At 36.6% G+C, this 18125-nt stretch overlaps 1 protein-coding gene across 3 annotated transcripts in view; it reads left to right on the top strand.

Moving 5' to 3' along the window:
- The window catches only part of VGLL3 (vestigial like family member 3), a 52616-nt gene that overhangs the window by 2573 nt on the left and 31918 nt on the right, over positions 1-18125 (top strand). Inside the window, exon 2 of one of the 3 annotated variants that reach the window (XM_014795047.2) lies at positions 9756-9873. In XM_014795047.2, the coding sequence (XP_014650533.1) occupies positions 9756-9873 (118 nt within the window). Of the gene's footprint in view, positions 1-9587; positions 9874-18125 lie in introns of all 3 variants that reach the window. The other 2 variants (XM_014795046.2, XM_004440076.3) reach the window with 2 other exon arrangements.

The raw sequence follows: 18125 nt of genomic DNA, 5'->3' as shown, positions 1-18125 counted from the left end.
CTTTATCTAACTTTTGCCATAAGCCTGAAACTCAGTCCCCAAATCCCATTCTTTCACTAAAGACCATCAGCAAACTGAAGAACGAGCTTTTTTTCCCCTGAATTGTCCACATTGATGAGTTGCACGTATTAGTAAGTGATGATCAACTTCTACTATACTTTGGGTTTCTGTAGGTATCATTCAAGGAGATGTTAGGCTGAGCTGACCTTAAGAACTTTGTTGAGAGGTGAGCTTGGACATTTTCATGTTGCTTTTACTAAAATGGCTTGTTTGAGATTACTTTTGTTGTCAAGTAAAGAAACTATTTGACTCTAACTGGCCAGTGAAATAAAAAGAGACTTGATAGTGTGACTACTGTTCTTTTACTGTCAGAAGTTTATTTTGATGACCTATATTTTCTATTGGAAAAAAGAGTAAATCAGGAAATTCTTATCAGGCTGACAGCATTTTTAGACTATGCAGTGCGTGGGTGAAGTGGGACTAATATTGACTTGGCCCTAATGCAGTCATCCGAGAATACATATTTTGGTTGTTTTTGCATTCCATAAGGTTTTATCATTATTATCCATGAAGATTGTTTTCTCCGTACATGGGAAGTGACCCCTCATAGCATCTTGCCTGGGAGACAAAAATAAGGGCTACAACTCGTACTGCATTTGTAAAATTGACTTGTTGAGGAGAAAAAAGGACAAGGAGCAAAAAAAGTGAGAGTTATAAAGAAAGTTTAAAGATCATTTATAAAATGTTAGAAATGAGAGCATTCAAGTTTTGTAGCACTTCTGTATTCAAGTGTAGTAGTGTGTCTTGGAACTGATTTTTTTTCTCAAATCTGTATATCTCTGAAGTCCTTGTAAATTAATATATCAAAGTGCTTTATTATGATGGATTTTAAACATAGGTATATTTTTTCTCTTAATGTATGATCATATAGCTGAAACTTCTTTTTGAGATAATAGAACTTCATACTCCAGGCATGTGTACTCTCAGTTTTTCTTCTGAAAACACAAATGTACACTTCAAATTTTAAGTTTAGTTTTTTATTGAATGTATTACACATCACAGGCAGGTAATAGGTTAGTGTTTTAAAAACACAGTGAACTGTGTATACATCAGGCTGCACTGCAGTGTGTTACTTAGGCATACAGTAGGATAAATGATTGAAAGTACTATGTAAACATGTCTGAGGAATAAATTTTATAGTCCCTAACTTAATTCCTAGAAATTGCGTGACTGCATCAATCTTACAGCGTGCGTTATAGAGCCCGGGTTTGCTGAGGGATGCGGAGCTACCTGTTCCCCGGGCCCACTGTCTCTCTGTGGCCTTAATACATGAGTCTCTAACATCTCCTCGGGAGAACTCTTGACTCAGTCTCTCAGCACATGCTCCAAAGGGATGATGACACTGCAGAACGTGTGCAGAAAGGAATGTACTTGTATTCTAACAGGGACAGTTGGAATCAAGAGAAAAATTTTCAAAATATGTGTCAGGAAAAATTGAGGGAAATAATGTGAAATCATAGATTCCCTTCATACCCAGTGGATTTCTCGTCTTAAATGCAGACAGTCTGTTGTTGTTTAAATCCCGCCCCCCAATATATTCATAATGTTAACACTAGGAAGATACTTAAAGCAAAGCTTTCAGAATTGTGTAGTTTATAGAGGAGGCGATGAGAGCAGAAATGAATAAGCGCCAGTTTTCCAATTGTGCATAGGGGTTTTTACCAATCCCGCTTTGGGCTTCATATAAGTGAGGCATGTCCGTCCTCTCCGAGGGTGACAGCTGGCTGAGTCCGCATGCACGCTGCCACTTAGAAGACTCAAGTGCTCTCGGGAGGCAGAACTGTAGTTTTAAGTTGATGAGTTTTTCAAACTCTTTCTCTGGATTCTGCCACCTTGGTTAGGTCAGAAAACCTCTCTGAGATTCTGTTTGTCAGGGAAAAACACACTTTAACTCCTCTTTTACGGATGGGAAAATGGATGTTCATAGGGCTGAAATGCCTGGCTAAAAGTTTCAGATCCCCTGCTCCCCAATGTAGCATCTTTCCACCATGCCATGCAGCCTCTAAGCCTTTTTGTTTTTTTTGCTATTGCACAATAGGCTTATTTTTGTCTTCAGTGCTCCAAATCAACTTTTTGATAAAGAAGATTAATATGCAGTAGATTCTTTGGCCTTGGAGCTTGAAATTCTTTCCAAGTCCTTGGTAGTGTACGTTTTTAGTTTAGGCATTCCAAAGTCCTTTTGCAAGCATTCGTATTATGCTAATGACTTTGCTGTCCATGTTGCATCCTTTGTTGATGAGGCAGAATATCCACTTAACAAATGAACATTTATTTATTTTATAATAATATGCAGGAAGTGGTATTAACAGTTAGTTTTAAGTACCTCATATATCATTGTCATTCCAACCTAAGTTTAGATTCATTAAGAAGAAAGAATACAATTATATCTTAAATAGTTTCAATATACAGTCAACTTATTTAAGGTGGAGGATCTAATTTTCTTGCAACTGTAAGCAAGGACTTAAGTGGATTTATAAAAATTCGTACAGGACTTCTTTGAGAAAGAACAACCCCTATAATTCCACACGACACAAATTAACTTGACTGCAGAGACTTAGAAGCTTAAAGTGCCCCATAGTTTTATGCTTCCAATAACTTTCCAGCCAGAAAATTCAAAGCTAGAGGAGAAATTAAACTTTAAAATAACTAAACTGAACTGTTGTCTCTGGCAATCAACCAGAATGGAGATTACAATAACAATAGTAAAGGCGGGCTCGAAATCCATAAAATCACGCGTAGTGAGGATATGTTCACCAGGAGTCCCAATGCCAGGACAAGGTGACACTGTTTGGAAATTCAAGTGAAGGGTGTTTTGGTTAAATGCAGAGAAGTCCAACTTTACCTAACACTTAGCAAAGTCTCGAATCTCCCAAAGTTGGGGATGGCAGGGGCGTGACTCAAGGGAAATGAGGATGTTCAGAGGGTAGACCCATCCTGCACAGTGACTCTTTGGGCTACTCCGCAAGAGATGCTGTGCTGACCGTGCTGGGCAGTCCGTATGTTTCTGTCTTGTATCTTTCTGTGCAAAGGGAATTTTCAATGAAACTAAAAAATATTATGCTTGTGATGCCTAGGGCAGATCCTAAAACAAACTTGTGAGTTAAGTGACTGTCATTCTAAAACCTGGGCACTTAAATTGAATCCCGTTCCCATGGGCCCTGTTCCCAACTAGCTTTAAAAAAATCCCAAAACTAATACATCCAGTAATACATAATAATTTAAGATATTATCTCCAGAAAAACTTTTCATTCAAGATACGAAGGCTCTCTAATACTTGAATTCAGGTTCTGGCAAAGACAGTGAAGAAGAAAATTTTGGGCAAAAGTCTGCCCTGAATCTTTCAAAAAGCACCTCTTTAAGCAGCTGGTTTTCTGCTTTAACTATTCATTTAGGAAGACCCCAAGAGTGCCTTGTACCATCAGACCCAAACGCATGCTGCTAGAAACAAGTCATAAGGGCCGTATTTACAAATATTTCAGTGGATACTAGATTTACGCCAGTAATTTACAAGTGTGGTCTGAACTGGGGTAACAGAACTATTTTTCACTTGTCTCGTACTTCAGAGAGGGAAAAAAAAGAAAGAAAAGAAAGAATGACCTAAAGTAAACAGGTGTCCTTTTCCTCTTAAAGCTATATTGTTTTAGTATGCCAAGACTTTTGTCCTTGTGTTTTAGTGGGGGGACTCGAAGGATGCATCCTTTCTTGTTACTATGAAGATGAATAAGGGAAGTACCAAAACTAATCGGTAGGAATTGGGCTAGATGACTTGTGTCTGGAAATGAGGTAGTCTTCAATGGTCGGGAGGGTTTGCTTGGCTATTGTCCTGCAAAATCAGAAGGGGCAGCCAACGGAAGAAACAAATTAAGTGTGAGTTTGTATAGAGCGCCAGCATGTTGCTTATTAGGATGAAGAGTTGGATGAGACCTCTGAGATAATCCAGTCAGAATTCCTCATTTTCAGAACAGGAAGCTGAGTGCCAAAGGGTTCGGTGACTTACCCAAACTCATGGACTGGTTTTGGTCAAATCCGCTCTCTCATTCCATTTCTCTTTCTACTGTGTTCCCTTCCCATCTGGGATTCCTTAGAAACAGGAGAACAATTAGTAATTTACCTAATGTTACCTTCTTCCTTTCCTAATTTTTAAATATTAGCTACTTGGAGAAATAACACCATTAGCCACATGGGTAGACCATGAGGCCCTTACAAGGTTCTCCCAAATAACTACGAGCAGGTTGAATGTAGGGACGAGCTACCACTTTCATCTTTGTGGCTCCAAGTCTTTGCACAACTACTGACAGAGAGTAGGGATTAATTGACAATTTGATGAATAACAGATAAATTTAAAAAAGTGAAATCATACCTTAAGTCTAGTAATAGGATTATACAAACATACCAGAAATTTATACTTTGGAAACTGTTGTATTCAAAGTCATTGGTTTGAGAGAGAACACATACCCTTATGATGTGATCATTGCTTAAAACATTTTGGGAATGCAAATTTTGAAATTCTCTTGAAGCCTGTGGCACATTTTTTTGAACATCCTCAGAACTGGAAAATTTTCATCCTTGGAGGGAAAGAGTTTGATATTTGATAATGACCAGAATCATTGAGAGGCAAGTGTGCTCAGAAATAGCTGATCATGTTAAGGAATAGTATTTTTGGTTTGCTCTTCCCTATTGTTAAGAAAAATAAAAACAAAAAAAAGCAAAAAACATAAAATCGCGAGGTGTGACTGTGTCTCACAAATTGGCTCTGCTGACATTTCCAAGATAGAATTTCCAGAAAAATGGTAGGCCATTATATTACATATCTGACTTGCCAAGGGGACAATACATTTTTAGATATAGAAATTCAGTTTCATCTAGATATACGTCTGCTTTGAAGAATGCTCCATTACTTAATAGCTATACTTCTGATACATGTTTACATCTCTAATTTTTTTAATGTTGTCAATAACTTGAGACTCTCCTTAGTTAGCATGTGATGCCATGCTGACTGTGGGCTTCTATTTGTTTATTCAATTAAAATAAATGTCATATAGAGACTCATGTTCTTTAGTCTGTTTTCTTGGCACGTGCTTTGTAGACAGAAATAGGTTCTAATCCCATCTCTGCCATTTTACTAGTTTTTGCATATGTAAATTAGGAATAATTATTCAGACAAAATATTTGTGTGTGTGTGTGAGTTAAGTGAAATAACACGTATAAAAGGTCTGTAGCATATCTTCGTTACCCTGACCTACCCTCTCTTAACCTGATTCCTCCTCTTCCAAATAGGCCAAGGATCAAAAGTTCAGGTCTCTCTGAGATATTTCTAAAAATCTTCCATACAAGTAAGTTCAGAAAAATGTGATCAAAGAGTAATGTGCTGCTTTTATGGACATTACAATTTTGAAACATTTACTCCCAGCTAGTAGTCCTTTTCTTACAGCCTACACCACGTTTTTGAACATAAAGGAATCGTTGCACTTAGAGAAGATGGCCAGTAGAAATTTTTAAAAAAAGCTCTTTCCAAATATCCAACGATTCATGAAAATACTTTTGTTTCCTTAGAAAAAAGTTTCCACATGCGCACAGTAATCGTTTGGCATTTGGTAGGCTAACGCCCTGGGGAGTAGTGGTATCTGCCTCCTGACATGGAAGCCTTTCTCTTGTCAGACAAATCCTTTCCCCTGCACATTCCTGGGCGAGTTTGTTTCTGTCGTGCCTGATGGCAAGCTGGGAGGGGGTCGGGCCTGGTTTGCAGGCCTAGGCCAACTCATTCACACTGCAGATCTGACCCTTTTGTGAGCTGGTTGTAACTGTGGCTACTGACTCCATCATTGGTTCACCTAACTCCAGGGTCATTTCACCTGGGGAAAAATTGTCACTAGTTAATGTGCATTAAATAAACCAACTTATAGTCTTTGAAGTTCCTTTTGATGACTTCTTTGTTTTTGTCAACAATTCTTCAGGGTCTCTTAAGAAACGCATGAAAATTTCTCAGAGATTTGGATATTTTTAGGAAGTGATTTTGCATTTTGAGGAAAATATGAACTACATTGCCTTGATTCAGGAAATCTAGGTTCTGATGATTTGAGATTTATTCTCAATGTTTTGAATTTTCTATATTATTCTTAAGGAAGGAGATAATACCAGGGAAGTTTCATTCCAAGGAGCAAACACCAAGTGAATACTGAATATGGCAGAAGCACGTATGAGTGAGTAATCTACTTAGTTAAATAAAAGGCAAAGAATTGATTCACACTCACCAAAGCACAGAGAACAGAAAGTAGTTGAGGCTTCAGAGTCTGTGGAGAAGAATAGTAGGATGGTGTGAATGTCTGTATATGAATCAATTGCCTTTTAAATTCTGTGTTCCTGTTTTCTTCATGCTCACACTGAGCGTTTTAAAAATGTATGCAAGTTCAGTGTTAGCATTTTAGGGAGCTATCAGGCCATTTGGATACTTTAGAATTCTTCTTTTAACCAGTGGTGTTGATGGTGAGGCTATAAATGCATGTGTGAGTGTGTATGTGTGTGTAAATGTAAATATTTAAATTGGTTCACTACAATTTGTGAAAATTGACCCAACTTTATCTGAAAAAAGTACAAGAGGGAAGGGTAGATATGCCTTATGCCCTTTCTGTTGGTAGGTGTATCATAGGCTCCCTTTTCATTTTATTTGTTTGATAGTCTCCAAACAAATTTATTTAATTAGCAGAAGACCTTCCTTAAAGAGTTGGAGGAGATTTAAAAAAAGGAAGTATATTTTATAATCATTCCAAAAAATTTTACTTAACTAGAAGAGTCAATATAGATATTTTTATAGAACCACAGATTTGCATATCAAGAGGAATAATATATCAGTATATATTTATATAAATGCATACGTACAGACATATATTACATATATATGAAATACTATAAAGAATATAGAGAATCAATGCCTCCACCAACAGAAGAATGGTTTTTATAAAATTGACTAATAAAAGGTATTTTGATGTAATGTCAGATTTTCCTCATTTTCTCCCCATTTCATATTGAAAAGTGTGTAATTTTTAGATTAATTTATTTGTATCCAACCATTCCGCAATTGGTTGAAAAAGAATAACACGAAATTATGTAGCATTTAGAAAATCTATCAAATTCAACTGCCATCAATTTAAAAATTAAGATATTTTGTTATTGCTATTATTGGTCATAATACTATGCTACATTTATATCAGGATTTGTAGTTTACAGATCTTTTACTTATATATAAACCTTTAATTAATTTTATTTCATCTACGAATTAATTGCTAATTGTGGTAAAATACAACATTGCCTTTCTTTGTGTAATTAACACAGCCAGGGCTTTTTCATTTAAAGAATAAATGTTAAAATTAAACAAATGAACCAATTAGATGCAAAACCCTACTCTCACACTGATGCTGAGCTGGACATTAACAGGAAAAAAAAATCAGTTTCATAAATAATAATGAACACTTGTGGACAGTAAGGCCACTCTATAGATCAGTTTTAATTTCCTTCCCATAAAAAACAGTGCTTCTTTCTAATATGCCAGAATATTCAGGACAGATTGTGTATATATGCTTAAAACAGTATAACTTCAGGTAACTACACATGTGCACAAACAGTACTGTGATTTGACTAATAAATCGCAATATTTGTTTAATTTTATAATGGAATTTAAAGCTAGGAATAACTTTAGAGGTCATTTAGATCAATCGTCTCATTTTATACATAACCTATGTTACTGTGGTGTTTTTACTATTGAAGTTAAAATATAAACATGTTCCAATCTGTGTAAAACAGATTGTAAGAAATATAACCACTCAGTCATTACAATCACCTATTTATCAGCACGGCATATTCACTCACAAGGAATGAATTATCTATTCATCACCAAGCGATAACCATATTGAAACAAATTTTAAATAAAAAGCAATACATATATTTATAAATCACAGCCCCTAAATAATAACCAGCAGCTCATAATATGCCTGAACATTTGAGGACCCACGTCACATGAGAACAACGTATTCATTGCGAGGGGGAGAGGGTTCAATTTATTGAATGATGCATTTATAATTCGAGGCTATAGATTTTGAAGCTAGTAATTACGTTAGAAACCTAAGAGTCTGGGTTATGTGTTTTGATAACATTTGCAAAACTATGCGCTTACTGAGTATTCTAGAATGATTTATTTTTTTCAACTCACATTCGTTTTCCAGCATGCATTTTTTTCTGAAGAAAAATGGTATGACAAAGGATCAGGTTTTACAGGTATACAGATGATAGAAAGGTCATTTCGGCATTAGAATAATGGATTTTATTATCTCTAGCATTGTCTTATGTATAATTCACATTGAGGTTGTTGATTATAACAGAAATATGTGCTCAATGAAAAGTGTTTGGAAATGTCGAAAAGCAGGAATAAGAAAGTAACAATTAGCTACAAACTTACCACCCAGAAAAACAATACAAAACATAAAATTTTGGTGATTTTGTCCCCCTAGAGCCCCACCCCTGCTCTCCTCTGACACGTCTGCGCACACGCATATGTACACCTGCATGTTTTTATTTTGCCTTCTGGCTCCACCACTTACATGCTCTGTGACCTTTGACAAGTTACTTCACTTCTCTGTGCCTTAGTTTCTTCATCTTTAAAATATGGATAGTAACAATAACCATGTTGTAGAATTCTAAAGATTAAATGGGGGTAATTAATAAATATAAAGTTTTATAAGAGTGTCTGGCATAATATCTATTAACTATTATTATAGGTATGATTGTTTGTTTTAAAAAGCTTTTAAATTATCCAGCCCTTCTCATTTTTATTTGAAAGCCGTACTAGCCATTGCTGGTATCTTGTATTGTTTTCTGTGAGCCGCAACAATGCCTTTTTCCCTCTATGATAATGGTGGGAAGTGGAACATCTGCAAAATATGTTCCACGCAGAATGGATCTTCACACAGCCTTATTTTGTCATTTTAGTTTGATTTTTGAGAAATGAGTTCAGCACATCTGCCAAATCCTTTTATAAGATGCTACATTCCTGTTTTTATTTTAGTTTATTCCATTTGTGAAAAGCTCTTTTCTTCTCCAGCCATCCCGCAGACGTTAGGCCTCCATCCTCCATTCCTCCCTGTCCCAAACTATAATGTTGCTGTACATTAAATCTTTAAAATAGAAAGTGGGAAGAAAAACTGGAAGGAATCTGTCACTTTTTTTTTTTAAGTCATTCTCCTTTTGGTATATCTAGATTAAGAAAAAAACAAACTTGTTTTTCACACTCTGAAAATATACCATTTGATAATGGACTTTTAAAATTTTTATCAAATTTGAAATAACAGACTTTTTTTTCAGGGTGGGAAGGAGAAGGCTGGTTTGGGGAGGGGAAAGATGGAGTAAAGCAGATGAAGAAGAATCAGTTTGCGAACATATGCTAATATTTAGATTCTTTTTTTTTAAGTGAAAAGTTAACTAGTTAATGCTTTTTTACGTACTATCTTTGATACTGTGTTTTGTTTATTCCATCCCAGAAGAAGTTAGCGGTATACAGCAAGATGCAGGACTCTCTGGAAGTCACCCTTCCCAGCAAACAAGAGGAGGAGGAGGATGAGGAGGAGGAGGAGGAGGAGGAGGAGAAAGACCAGCCTGCCGAGATGGAGTACCTTAACTCTCGCTGTGTCCTTTTCACTTATTTCCAGGGAGACATTGGGTCAGTAGTGGATGAACACTTCTCAAGAGCTTTGGGCCAAGCCAGCACCCTCCATCCAGAATCTGCCATTTCAAAAAGCAAGATGGGGCTAACCCCCCTCTGGCGAGGTAAGAATTCAAAAGCAGATGCTCTCCAGGGCACTGTCTCTGTTTCGCAACCGCCTGTACCAGGTTCCAGCTGGAGACCTGCCCCTGGAGGACGGATATCCACTTGCTTTTTAATTTTTAAGGACAGCAAGGAATTTCTTTCAGACAAACAGCTGGATCTGTTTTGTCACATGTGGAATGCAGGGTTGGAAAGGATGCAGTCACACCCCTTAAATTCCTCATGGAAAGTCTTGATGCAGCCGGCTCAAGTTTATAGCGGCAGGATCGAGCTGAGAAGCACCATTCCTTAAGCCCCGATGGCCCAATTTGGATGTCTAAATAATAGGCGTGCCTGGCTCAGCTTGTAGAAATTAGCTCTTGTTCATTCCACTAGGTGCTACGTGCTGACATAGCAGCGATGGGAGCCTGACCCAGGAATACAGACGTTGAAAGCCTTCTGTGTTCCCTTGAGAGCTTTCTCTGTCCTGCTCTGTTGTGGTGTTTACTCTTTGTAGTGTACACTCCAGATATTACTGACTGAGTCGACTTGGTTTAGCTATTGTTTTTACCTCAGGAAAGTAAAGCAGTAGAATGGGCATCTTCTTCCTTATTTCCCTCTGTATAGACATCATAGAGGTGTGTTTGAATCTGACTCAAGGAAAATCGTTGGGTGCCATCTTAATTGGGATAATTACAAGGTTAGAGAAAGAATAATACATCATCCCAATGATAGTTTTAGAGAAATGTGTTATGGACCTTTCTGCTGAATTCACCTGGTTATAAGAAGCATCTAGTAAAAGGATTTTCGAAGCGTGGTTTCCAGGACCAGGAACATCTGCATCACATGGGAGCTTGTTAGAAATGCAATTTCTTGGTCCACACCCCAGACCTACTGAATCAGAGACTCTAGGGTAGCGTAGTCTGTGTTTTAACCAGCCCTCTCAAGGATTCAGATGTAGGCTCGAGTTTGTAACCATTGGTCTAGTGCTGTTAAAAACCAGATTGCAGGCCCCAAACTCAGACCTATTGAGTCAGAGTCTTCAGAGGGAGCTTCTGGGGATCAGACCTCAGCAAGTGCCCCAGGTGATCCTATGACGAGGGAAGGCTGGTCACCTGTGGGAGGCCACCTCTGCTGGGGGCAGGCGAGAAGGGATGAGTGGCCAGTCCCCTCTCAACGTCAGAGAAATGGTTCTGCTCCTTGTAGGAGAGGTCCCGGCCGTATGAAATTGCTGGGCCTGTTCTGTAGATACGATGCTTTTCTTTCTTGCCTGCCTGTCTGCCTGCCTTCCTACCTTCTTTCTTTCTTCCTTTTAGTAAATATCAACTCCACCAACATAAGCAGTGACTGTAAAGGGAGAGGTGAAATACAAACTCAAGTGATGGAGACATTGATAGAGGTGAATTCTAAGCATGACTGCTTCTTTGATTAGTAAATATTACAGACTTCCCACAAGAACTGAGAACTGAGTCCTTGGAAGCCTAAGATGCTATGGAATCAACCAATATCCTATTTGATAACGCATGGTGAATACTTGTAACAACTTGTGGAGGGTGAAATAGGAAAACTTCAGTGAATTAGCTGGCTGCAATGAACAGTTTGAGGTATTGGTCATAAATCCTGTGAGGACAGGCCATCCTAGGAGGGTACTTAAGGCGGTGCCTACTCCTTTAGCACACTGGCACCTGCAGACTGGTGATCATTCCACCTGGAATGGGGGAACGACAGCCCCAAATTATAGCTTGATGGGAGAGTGATTGTCATAGTGTCACAACCAGAATTGTTTTAAGTAAAGTGTTGTGAATATGCAAAAACCCTCACGTTAGTGTTTTTCCCCTAATCTGCATGACTGAAGAGAGAAGGCCTTTGGACAGATGTCAAATCCACCCTGGATAGAAAGGGTGGATAACGGTAATGTTTTAGTAACTAGTAAACAGTTTTCTTGGCATTATCTTAACTTTGGCCCTCAAATCAATCTCCGGTTTCATTTATTGACTTATGCAGCAAGTATTTATTAAGGTCCTACCATGTTCTAGGCAGTGCAACTATATCAGTGAATAGGAGAGACTCAGCTTCTACACTCATGGGGCTTTTTAGTGGAAGAGACATGTAATAAATATATAATGAAATGCAAAGTGTTGCTTTACTTCGTGTAATAACAGACGCTGTTTCCGAGACCATTATGTTTGAGCACACACTGAAGGAAGTGAGAGTCTCCTCATCACATGAATATCTAGGGGGAAATTATTCGAGGCAGAGGGAACAGCCAATGCAAAGGCCCTGAGGAAGGATCGAGCTTAAAGCATTCAATGAGAAGCAAAAATGCTGGCACGTGTGGAGTGAAATGAAGAGTGATTTGTGGACAAGAATTTTTAGAGCTTTTCATGTCGGTTTAGTTTATCAGAGTAGCCCAGGCACACACAGCACGCTCTTCAATTGCCAACTCTCCCTCTCCCACTGAGAGTACGTATATCGTATCTGGTTATCTCACATCATTTTCCCTAATGCTCAGGATAACGCATTTCTATATGGAAAATCTGGAATAAATATGAATTGGATGATTAAGTGACTGAATTAGATGAACCAAGTTCATACCATGTACCCTGGATTAGGAAAAAAAAAGTCCTTGATGGAGAATTTATTAGCAGTAAGTTGTATGAAATCTTTGGTTACAGTTTTCTTATTTATAAATAAGAGTTGAATTAAGTGATTGTTGAAATCTTTTCTCTGTAAAGTTTTGTGGTTTCAAATGTATTATTTACTTTCCATTTCTGAATAGAACTTTGTATTTTTTTTCTTTTTTTTACTGAAGTATAATGAACATATAATATCCTACTAGTTTCAGGTGTATATCAAAGTGATTTGAGATTTATATACATTATGAAATGATCACCATGATAAGTCTAATTAGCATCTGTCACTGTACAAAGTTATTACAATATTATTGACTATATTCCCTATGCTGTACATTACATCCCCATCACTTATTTATTTTATAACTGGAAGTTTGTACATCTTAATCCCCTTCACCTATTTTGCTCCCCCCGCCCACCCCTCCCTGCTTTGGTGACCACCAGTTTGTTTCTTGTATCTATGGCTGTTTTTCTTTCATTTTGTTTGTTCATTTGCTTTGTTTTTTAGATTCCACATATAAGTAAAATCATATCGTATTTGTCTTTCTCTATCTGACTTATTTCACTCAGCATAATACCCTCTAGAGCCATCCATGTTGTCACAAATAGCAAGATTTCATTCTTCTTTATGGCTGCATAATATTCCATTGTGTATATATACGTCACTTTCTTTATCTGTTCATCTATCAATGGACACTTAGGTTGCTTCCATGTCTTGGCTATTACCAATAATGCTGCAATGAACATAGGGTGCATATATCTCTTCAAATTAGTGTTTTAGTTTCCTTTGGGTAAATGCCCAGAAGTGGAGTTGCTGGATCATATGGTATTTCTATTTTATTTATATGGAGGAACCTCCATAGTGTTTTCCATAGTGGCTGCACCAATGTACATTTTCACCAACAGTGTGTGAGGGTTCCCTTTTCTCCACATCCTCTCCAACACTTGTTATTTTTTGTCTTTTTGATAATAGCCATTCTGACAGATGTGAGGTGATATCTCATTGTGGTTTGATTTGATTTCCCTGATGATTAGTGACGTTGAGCATCTTTTCATGTGCCTGTTGGCCATTTGTACATCTTCTTTGGAAAAATGTGTATTCAAGTCCTCTGCCCATTTTTTAATTGAGTTTCTTGGTTTTTTGATATTAAGTTGTATAAGTTCTTTATATATTTTGGATATTAACCCCTTATTGGATGAATGATTTGAAAATGTCTTCTCCCATTCAGTAGGTTGCCTTTTTGTTTTGTTGATGGTTTTTCTCGCTTTTTAGTTTGAGGTAATCCCATTTGTTTATTTTTGTTTTTGTTGCCATTGCCTGAGGAGACTGGTCCAAAAATATATCATCAAGACCCACATCAAAGAGCTGACTGTCTATGTTTTCTTCTAGGAGTTTTATGGTTTCAGGTCTTACATTCAAGTCTTTAATCCATTTTGAGTTTATTTTTGTACATGGTGTAAGACCGTGGTCCAGTTTCATTCCTTTGCATGCAGCTATCCAGTTTTCCCAACACCATTTATCGAAGAGACTGTCTTTTCTCCATTGTATATTCTTGCCTCCTTTTTCATAGATCAATTGACCATATATGCATGAGTTTATTTCTGGGCTCTCTATTCGCTTCCATTGATCTATGTGTCTGTTTTCTTGCCAGTACCACACCGTTTTGATTACCACAGCTTTGTAGTATAGTTTGAAATCAGGGAGCATGATACCTCCAGCTTTGTTCTTCTTTCTCAAGATTGCCTTGACTATTCAGGGTCTTTTGTGGTTCCATAATTTTAGAATTCCTTGTTCTAGTTCTATGAAAAATGTCATTGGTATTTTGATGGGGATTGCATTGAATCTGTAGATTGCTTTGGGTAGTATGGACATTTTAATAATATTAATTCTTCCAATTCATGAGTATGGTATATTTTTCCATTTATTTGGGTTGTCTTCAATTTCTTTCATCAATGTCTTATAGTTTTCAGAGTGCAGATCTTTTACTTCCTTAAATTTATTCCCAGGTATTTTATTCTTTTTGATGCAACTGTACATGGGATTGTTTTCTTAATTTCTCTTTCTGATAGCTCATTATTAGTATATAGAAACACAACTGATTTTTGCATATTAATTTTTTATCTTGCAACTTTATTGAATTCATTTATTACTTCTAATAGTTTTTTGGTGGAGTCTTTAGGGCTTTCTGTATAGGGTATCATGTCATCTGCAAATAGTGACAGGTTTACTTCTTCTTTTCCAATTTGAATGCTTTTTATTTCTTTTTCTTGCCTAATCGCTCTGGCTAGGACTGCCAATACTATGTTGAATAAAAGTTGGGATAGTGGGCATCCTTATCTTCTTCCTGATCTTAGAGGAAAGGCTTTCAGCTTTTCACCATTTAGTATGATGTTAGCTGTAGGCTTGTCATATATGGCCTTTATGATGTTGAGGTACCTTCTCTATATCCATTTGGTTGAGAGTTTTTATTGTAAATAGATGCTGAATTTTGTCAAATGCTTTCTTTGCATCTATTGAGAGGATCGTATGATTTCTATCCTTGGTTTTGTTAATGTGGTATATGACGTTGATTGATTTGTAGATGTTGAACCATCCTTGCATCCCTGGAATGATCCCACTTGATCATGGTGTGTATGATCCTTTTGATGTGATGTTGAATTTAGTTTGCTAATATTTTGTTGAGCATTTTTGCATCTATGCTCATCAGGGATACTGGCCTGTAATTTTCTTTTTTTGTGGTGTCATTGTCTGGTTTTGGTATCAGGGTAATACTGGCCTTATAAAATGAGTTTGGAAGCATTCCTTTCTTTTCAATTTTTTGGAATAATTTGAGAAGGATAGGTATTAACTCTTTTTAAATGTTTGGTAGAATTCACCTGTGAAGCCATGTGGTCCCAGAATTTTGTTTTTTTGGGAGTTTTAAAATTATTGATTCAATTTCATTACTTGTAATCTTGAAGTCTATTCAGATTTTCTATTTCTTCATGATTCAGTCTTAGAAATTTGTGTGTTTCTAGGAATTTATTCATTTCTTCTAGGTTTTCCAATTTGTTGGCATACCATTGCTTGAAATGATCTCTTATAATCTTTTGTATTTCTGTGGTGTCAGTTGTAGTTTTGCCTCTTTCATTTCTGATTTTATTTATTTGAGCCCTCTCTCTTTTTTTCTTGATGAGTCTGGCTAAAGGTTTATCAATTTTGTTTAACTTTTCAAAGAACCAGCTATTTCTTGATGTTTCCTACTATTCTTTAGTCTCTGTTTCATTTATTTCTCTTCTGATCTTTCTTATTTCCTTCCTTCTACTAACTTTGGGTTTGGTTTGTCCTTTTTATCTTGTTCCTTTAGGTGTAAAGTTAGATTGTTTATTTGAGATTTTTCTTATTTTTTGAGATAGTCCTGAATTGCTATGATCTTCCCTTTTAGAACTGCTTTTGCTATGTACCATAGATTTTGGAAAGTTGTGTTTCCATTTTCTTTTGTTTCAAGGTATTTTTTGATTTCCTCTTTGATTTTTTCATTGACTCATTGGTGGTTTAGTAGCTTGTTGTTTAGTCTCCACTTGTTTGTGTTTTTTCCAGTCTTCTTGTAATTGATTTCTAGTTTCCTTTTGTTGTTGTTGGAAAGATGTTTGATATGATTTCAGTCTTCTTAAATTTATTGAGATTTGCTTTGTGGCCTAACACGTGATCTATCCTGGAGAATATTCCATGTGCATTTGGAAAGAATTATATTCTGCAGTTTTTGGATGGAATGTTCTGAATATATCTATTAAGTTCATGTGGCCTAATGTGTCTTCAAAGGCCAAGGTTTCCTTATTGATTTTCTGTCTGGATGATCTATCCATTGATGTAGTGGGGTATTAAAATCCCCTACTATTATTGTATTCCTGTCAATGTGTCTGTTAATATTTGCTTTATGTATTTAGATGCTCCTATGTTGGGTGCATAAATATTTGCGGATATTATATCTTCTTCTTGGATTGACTCCTTTATCATTATGTAGTGTCCTTCTTTGTCTCTTATTACAGTCTTTGTTTTAAAGTCTATTTTGTCTGATGTAAGTATTGCTAACCCAGCTTTCTTTTCATTTCCATTTGCATGGAATATCTTTTTCCGTCCCTTCACTTTCAATCTGTGTGTCTTTAGATCTGAAGTGAGTCTCTTGTAGGCAGCCTATAGATAGGTCTTGTTTTTTTTGTTGTTGTTGTTCATTAAGCCACTCTATGTCTTTTGATTGGAGCATTTAATCTAGTTATATTTAAAGTAATTATTGATAGGTATGTACTTTTTGCCATTTTGTTACTTGTTTTCTGGTTGCTTTTGTAGTTCTTCTCTGGTCCTTTCTTCTTTTGGTCTCTTGCCTTGTGGTTTGATGGTTTTCTTTAATGTTATGTTTGGGTTCTATTGTAGGTTTTTGGTTTGTAATTATCATGAGGTTCATATATATCTACCTATTTATAGAGCAATCTCTTTTAAGCTGATAGTTGCTTAAGTTTGAAAGCATTCTAAAATCACTACGTTTTTACTCCTCCTCCCACATTTTATGTTTTGACATCATATTTTGCTTCTTTTTACTTTGTGTATCCCTTAACTGCTTATTGTAGTCACAGTCGATTTTACTGCTTTGTCTTTTAACCTTCAGACTAGCTTTTTAAGTGGCTGCTCCACTGCCTTTACTATATATTTGCCTTTATCAGTGATATCTTTTCTTTCATATATTTTCTTATTTCTAGTTGTGGCCTTTTCTTTTCCACTTCAAGAAGACTCTTTAAAATTTCTTGTAAGGCCAGTTTAGTGGTGATGAGCTCTTAATTTTTGCTTGTCTGGGAAACTGTTTCTCTGTCCTTCAATTCTGAATGATAACCTTGCTGGGTAGAGTATTCTTGGTTGTAAGTTTTTTCCTTTTAGCACTTTAAATATATCGTGCCACCCCCTTCTGGCCTGCAAAGTGTCTGCTGAATAATCAGCTGATAGTCTTATGGGGGTTTCCTTGTATGTGACGTTATTTTTCTTTTGCTGCCTTTAAGAGTCTTCAACTTTTGAAACTTTTTAATTATAATTGTCTTGGTGTAGATCTCTTTGGGTTCATCTTGTTTGAGATTCTCTGTGCTTTCTGGACCTGGATGTCTGTTTCCTTCCCCATGTTAGAGAAGTTTTCATTATTTCTTCAAATAAATTTTCTACCCCTTTCTCTTTCTTTTCTCCTTCTGGGACACCTATAATGCAAATATTAGTACACTTGATGTTATAAGTCTGTGCCGGAGATCCTAACCTGCAAACCCAGGCCCCCGAAGTGGAGTGTGCTAAACTTAACCACTATGCCACAGGGCCGGCAACCCCTCATTTTTTTAAATTCTTTTTCTTTTTGCTCTTCTGATTGGGTGATTTCTGCTATTTTGTCTTTCAGATCACTGATCTGTTCTTCTGTATCATCCAATCTGCTCTAATTCCCTCTAATATATTTTTCATTTCAGTTATATTCTTCAGCTCTGATTGGTTCTTTCTTAAATTTTCTAACTCTATTGAAGTTCTCATTGTGTTCATCCATTCTTCTCCCCAGTTCAGTGAACATCCTTATGACCACTGCTTTGAATTCTTTATCAGGTAAATTATTTACCTTTGTTTCATTAGGGTTTTTTCC

The sequence above is a fragment of the Ceratotherium simum genome, chromosome 27 (assembly GCF_057802395.1).
Source record: "Ceratotherium simum simum isolate JZ-2026a chromosome 27, ASM5780239v1, whole genome shotgun sequence".
Taxonomy (NCBI): Eukaryota; Metazoa; Chordata; class Mammalia; order Perissodactyla; family Rhinocerotidae; genus Ceratotherium; species Ceratotherium simum.
The sequence above is the reverse complement of the archived record's forward strand: the minus strand, read 5'-3'. Positions and strand labels throughout refer to the sequence as shown.